Source organism: Nestor notabilis, unplaced genomic scaffold (genome assembly GCF_000696875.1).
Source record: "Nestor notabilis isolate BGI_N333 unplaced genomic scaffold, ASM69687v1 scaffold14740, whole genome shotgun sequence".
In the NCBI taxonomy this organism is placed as follows: domain Eukaryota; kingdom Metazoa; phylum Chordata; class Aves; order Psittaciformes; family Psittacidae; genus Nestor; species Nestor notabilis.
The window spans coordinates 48,441-53,793 of record NW_009912543.1 but is presented as its reverse complement, the minus strand read 5'-3'; the positions used below and the strand labels follow the sequence as shown (position 1 = coordinate 53,793).

General features: G+C 47.1%; 1 protein-coding gene across 1 annotated transcript; it reads left to right on the top strand.

Moving 5' to 3' along the window:
• Nucleotides 1-67: 67 nt before the first annotated feature.
• On the top strand, nucleotides 68-1,903 carry LOC104409977 (B9 domain-containing protein 1-like; the record flags this gene model as incomplete). Its single annotated transcript, XM_010020023.1, has 5 exons — nucleotides 68-227; nucleotides 294-390; nucleotides 809-871; nucleotides 1,508-1,575; nucleotides 1,758-1,903. Coding segments are annotated over 5 exons (534 nt in total), but the record flags the coding sequence as incomplete, so codon positions are not given.
• Between the last annotated feature and the right edge of the window lie 3,450 nt (nucleotides 1,904-5,353).

Here is a 5,353-nt window from a genome sequence, read left to right as displayed (position 1 = left end):
ACTTGCTCCAACAGCCCCATGTCCTTCTTACATTAAAGACACCAGACCTGCACGTGGGGCCTCACAGGAGCAGAGCAGAGGGGTACAATCACCTCCTTTGACGTGCTCCCCACAGGGCCTGGAGGAAGGCATCTCCCAGATCACCTCCACGAGCGACGTCTCCCCCACCACCCTCGTCTGGAACTTCCCCATCGACATCACCTTCAAGAGCACCAACCCGTCAGGCTGTGAGTGCTGGGGGGGGGGGGCAGCTCCTTCTGCGAGCTCCCCCCTCACACTCACTTCCTTTGCAGGGCCACAGATCGTCGTGAGTGTCTACGGGCTCGACTTCTTTGGCCATGACGTGGTCAGGGGTTATGGAGCTGTTCACGTCCCCTTCACCCCCGGAAGGTGAGGTGACAACCTGGCTTTAAGGACAGAAACAAAGAGGTTTTGTCCTTAGCTGCTACTTGTTTCATAAGCATTCCTGTATCTCCTTATCCTGTCTTGTCTGTTCGGCACAAAGAACATGGAATTTCTAGCAGGATATCAAATAATCTCTAGTAATCCTGCAGACAACTGGAAAGCCAAAGCTGGGATGTGGAAAACCCAAGTATGAAGTGCAGTACATCTCCAGCAGCATGCTCAGCACGTGCTAAGCTTTCATTCCCAGAGATACACTCTTCCTCTACAAACCAACCTTCTCTCTGTGCAAGGGAGATGTTCAGTTGTCTGATGAGTCTGAAAGTCCAGCACCTTTATAAACAGAAGTCTTGCCAGCGCTGTTTGCTTCATCTCTTCAGTTCTGTGTGTCTCATGCTTGTTTCAGGCATACAAGAACCATCCCTATGTTTGTTCCAGAGTCCACATCCAGGCTGCAGCAGTTTACAAGGTAATAATTAAAGACTTCTTGGTTTTAACTCCTTTTTGTTCTTGGTCATAAGGGTTTACCCAGCTACTCACTGGAGCATACACATGGATGCCCATTTGGATCTTAACCAGAGAGTTTTGTAGGTCAGACCATGCTTTCAGGTGCCTAAGTCTTTGAAGAGCTTTCCTAAACCAGGTTAGCTTCCTCCTTGCAGTAATGCTGACTCCTTTCTTTATCTCACATTTGACCACTGCTGGTTTAGAAGAGCTCGTGTCAGCAGAGCAGGCTGCTACGTGAGCTCTTGCACTCAGTAGCAGCTCCATGTCCCATGGGTTGATTCACATCAGTGCTCCGACTTGCAGAGATGCTACTTAGAGTTGAATCAGTCTCAAAACCATCTTTGCCATAGGAAGATTCCATCTAGCCCAAAAATAACTTGGATTTAAGATGTGTATGAAGTTGGATTCATTTCTTTCCTTTGAGAGACAAAACTTACCTTTGATAGAAGTTGATCAGCACTAAAGGGAGTCACTCTTCAAAACTCTACTGCAGACAAAAGCTGGGAGTCTCCTTAACCCCCCGTTGTGTTTTTAATGTGCATTTAATGGACTGTGTCAAACCTGAACCCCAGTGAAGTTTCTATTCTCTTTCCTCAAGTTGGTTCACAGGGAGACGTCCGGAATTTACTGACCCCAGAGTGGTAGCACAGGGAGAAGGAAGAGAAGGTAAGTCCCTGAGAGCTCCTGACTGCAGCCCTTTCACAACAGCAGGTCACAGCTTGGCCGTCCCCTTGTGGTGATAAAGACTGGTTGTTCCTGTTGGGAACAGTCCTACTGGGATATGGGAATTCACCAACTATCCAGAACCCTCTCCTGACCAGTTCTATTCACCTCTTCTTTTCTTCCAGTGACCAGGGTGCGCTCTCAAGGCTTTGTGACCATCTCCTTCAATGTAGTGACCAAGGACATGCAGAAGTTGGGCTACAGCGTGAGCCCGAGCGACATGCAGGACCCTTCCCTGGGGCCCCTGACAGAAGGGATTCATATGTTCTGAACTGGGGCCTGAGGGGTTCAGAGGCTCACAGAGAAGTTCAGTGCTTTGGGGGGGTGGCTTTTTGTGGCAAAATGAAATGAGCATCTGCTTAAACTGAGACAATTTCATTAGAGACATAAAAATGTCTTCATTATTAGGAATAATTTCATTATTCAAAAAGAAACAGAAGCCTGTGAGGCCTTGGCACAATTAATATAATCCTTTCAGTAGGATACAGATTGAAGTGGTGTGCAAATGAATGTCACCAGCTACAGTTTAGCCTTTTTATATGTAATATCAGACCAGCTCAAAATAAGACCAGTAAAAATACTTTTTAGCAACCTTTTGTACACATTTTATATACTGAAAGAATAGGAAAGTTTAGAGATGTAGCAGTTTTTCCTGTTTAAAATTGCAGACCCAGGGCTTTTTACTAATGCTTTTTGTGGTAGAAAAGGGAAATGGAAATTGCTGCACCTTCCAAAAAGGGAGGGGACGTGGAAGTGTTCCAGTGAGATGCACACAGGCTCCTCTCTGCCTTGTGCTTCCCTCTGCAGAAGCAGCAGCAGTTTCCTTTATAATCCCACATAGACCTTTAGAGTTTGTGCAACTACTTCAAACAGCTCCTGCACTGCAGACACAAACCTTTCCCACGTTTGTCAGTGGAGCAACCTGTGCTTTTGCATCTAGAGCAAGATGATGCCTCTTCCAGTTCCAGGCTTTATTCCTGCATCAAGGGAAGAGAAAAGGGCAGCAGTTTTCTTTTGGAGGCATTAAAGAGCCCACGGTGTTGAATGTATCCTAACTTCTGGTAGGACAAATTGCATTTTAAGTGCAGATATTGATTAAAGAAGAAGCTTTAGAGAAGGCTTCACAAAGGAAGTTGAGTTGTGCGTGGTCATGAGCAAGATTTAGCTCCAAGTTGGGTACCAGATGCATCGTGCTGCACAGGAAGGGCGAGGAAGCAGCAAAAAGGACCTTCTCCCTTCAGTAGGTTCTTCAGCCATCACCTAACCCAGGTAACATACCATGGCTTCCCTTAGCTGGTTTGTTACCAGAAGAAGGGCAGTAAACACAGGAACAGTCATGCCCGAGTGCTGTACTCAGGCTTCCCTCCCTTGGCATAACCTCAGAGCAGGCCCAGGACCCTGTTGGTTGATGTTAGCATGTGACAGGAGCTCCAGTGCTGCAGCAGGAGGGCACAGAGCCACCTGGGTCTGAAGAGCTGCTCCTCAGAGGTGATGTTAGAGCTCTTCTTTTGGGCTGAATAAACCCAATTGTCTCAATGTATTTGTCTTTCCCCTGCTAAGTTTTGTTACCTGTTTGTGCCGGGACCTTTCTAAGTCCTCAGTCACCCAAGATCTGCTGTTCTTACAGGGACAAAACCAAGTGGATGCTACAGTGAAATGACTCGTTCCTTACTCATTTTCCTATTTCAATTTGGGTATGTAACCTCTTGTGTTTGACTGCAAACACCAAAAGGTGGCTGTGAGAATGACTTAACATGATACTACCCTGTAAGGGAACAACCAAGGCCTTGGGGCTGTAAACTACAAGTAATAACACACAGCATAGAACTGCAGAGCCAGGACACTGTCAAATGTACTTAAGAGAGAGGTATTATTTCATAGCTGAGTGAATAATGTATTCAATATATATTGAATAAATACAAGCTCTGGAAAGATGATGTGATCACTGTAATTTTGCTGTGAGCATTAGTAGCATCTTTTAGACTATTTATAAATACTTTCCCAACATGTTCACGGATGATTTTTCGGCTCTTTACTTTCTTCCCGCTTGTTTTTGTTGATTTTCCACTTCCAGTAAGCTCCTCCACCAGTTGTTTTGGCAACTGCTGTAATCTCTGAACTGAGTCATGCTGGAATCCAAACTAATAAGTATTTCCTGTTGGCTGGGAGCAGATGCAAGGAATTTTGTTTCCTTTTCAAAAGCATTTGGGAAGCGGTTCTCCGCAGTAGCGGGATAAATATCCGTGTTTGAAAGACTTGAAAGGCAAACATCCAACCTGCTACTGCTCAAATAGTTTGTTTCCCTCGAGCACAGTTACCTGCCCCCATTCCAATTAGAGCCAAACTGCACAACACAGATTCTGCTCACAAGAAACACGTTAAACCCAGATAAGGCCCAAACCTTGTGCCCACAGGGGCGCAGTGAACTTATCCACATGCAGCTTTGTGGTGTCCTGCTGTGACCGATCTCCTGCATGGCTCCTGTGCCAAACTGGGTGCTAACCCCACTGGGGCTGATAAAACCCACACGTGTGTCTGCACAACCCCCATCACTCTGCAGCGACCCTCAGAAGAAAGGTTAAAGCAGTGAAAAGCAAGAGTTTAAAAACCTTAAATCCCAAACGCCATTAAACAGTGCTTAAGAAACGGGACTGAGCAGCTCCCACACCTCTACCCGCATTATTGGGGCATTTTGGCCTATTGCCTCTGGGTTTGATTGGGGTATTTGACTCCTCAGTGTCTCCAGCATGTTAAGAACCCCACGTACCTTCTTCAAGGCCTTCCCACTTTGCTGCAGGAGCTTCTCAGTTTGCTCCTTACCCAAGGGCACGTGTAGGGGTGATGTCTTCAGTGTTTCCCGTGTTCGGCGCCGCTCCTTTGTTCCAAGAGGCAACTGTTGATCTCTCCCATAAACATTCTCTTCTCCCTGACACAGCCTTGCTGCTGCCTTCATCATCTGCTGGAAGACTCTCTCTGGTTTAAGTCTTCGCAACTGAGGGGTGGTGGAGCATCTGCAGCGTTTCACCCCGCAGAGAACCTCTGCTCTCATGACAGAGGAATAAAGATACAACCCGGTGCTGCCAAGAGGAGGACATTAATAAGGGAGGGATTTATGACCTATAAGTGTTGGTTGCAGTTAGTGCTGAAGGTTGAAAGAGCCCATGCTCCAAGAACAGCCAAATCCCAGCCCTGCTATAGCAGAGGCTCAAAGCAATTTCCTCTCACCCACTCTCCAGGCAGCTGCTCATCACCAGTTAATGATCCTCCCTTGGGTTCAGACCTGAAGTTCCCAACCCCTCGGGGCACAGGCAGTGGGGTGGGCTCTCAGCTGGTGCTGTAGCTCCTGTTCTCTTATGCTTCACTCTCTCTGAGACAGTGAAATTGCCCATTAACCTCCTAATTCAAATGGGAGGGGAAAAGTCTTTACCCAGAACATGTGTCTGACACAGGATGAGGCTTCAAGGCCATCAAACAGAGTGAGATGAAGCTGGGGACCTGGCAGGAGCCCTCCCCTCTGCTCTCCTGCTCTGGAGGAGCTTTGGGAAGAGCTGCCTGCTCCCCTCATGGGAAAGTTCTGCTGCCACCATGGGAGCCACTCTGGGAGACAGCCAAGGACACGGATCAAACAGCAGTTTGGGAATCAAACCTTCCAGGAAAAGGAAAATCATTTGGATATATAGAATTGTAGAACAGGTTGGAAAGGACCTTAACATCATCCAGT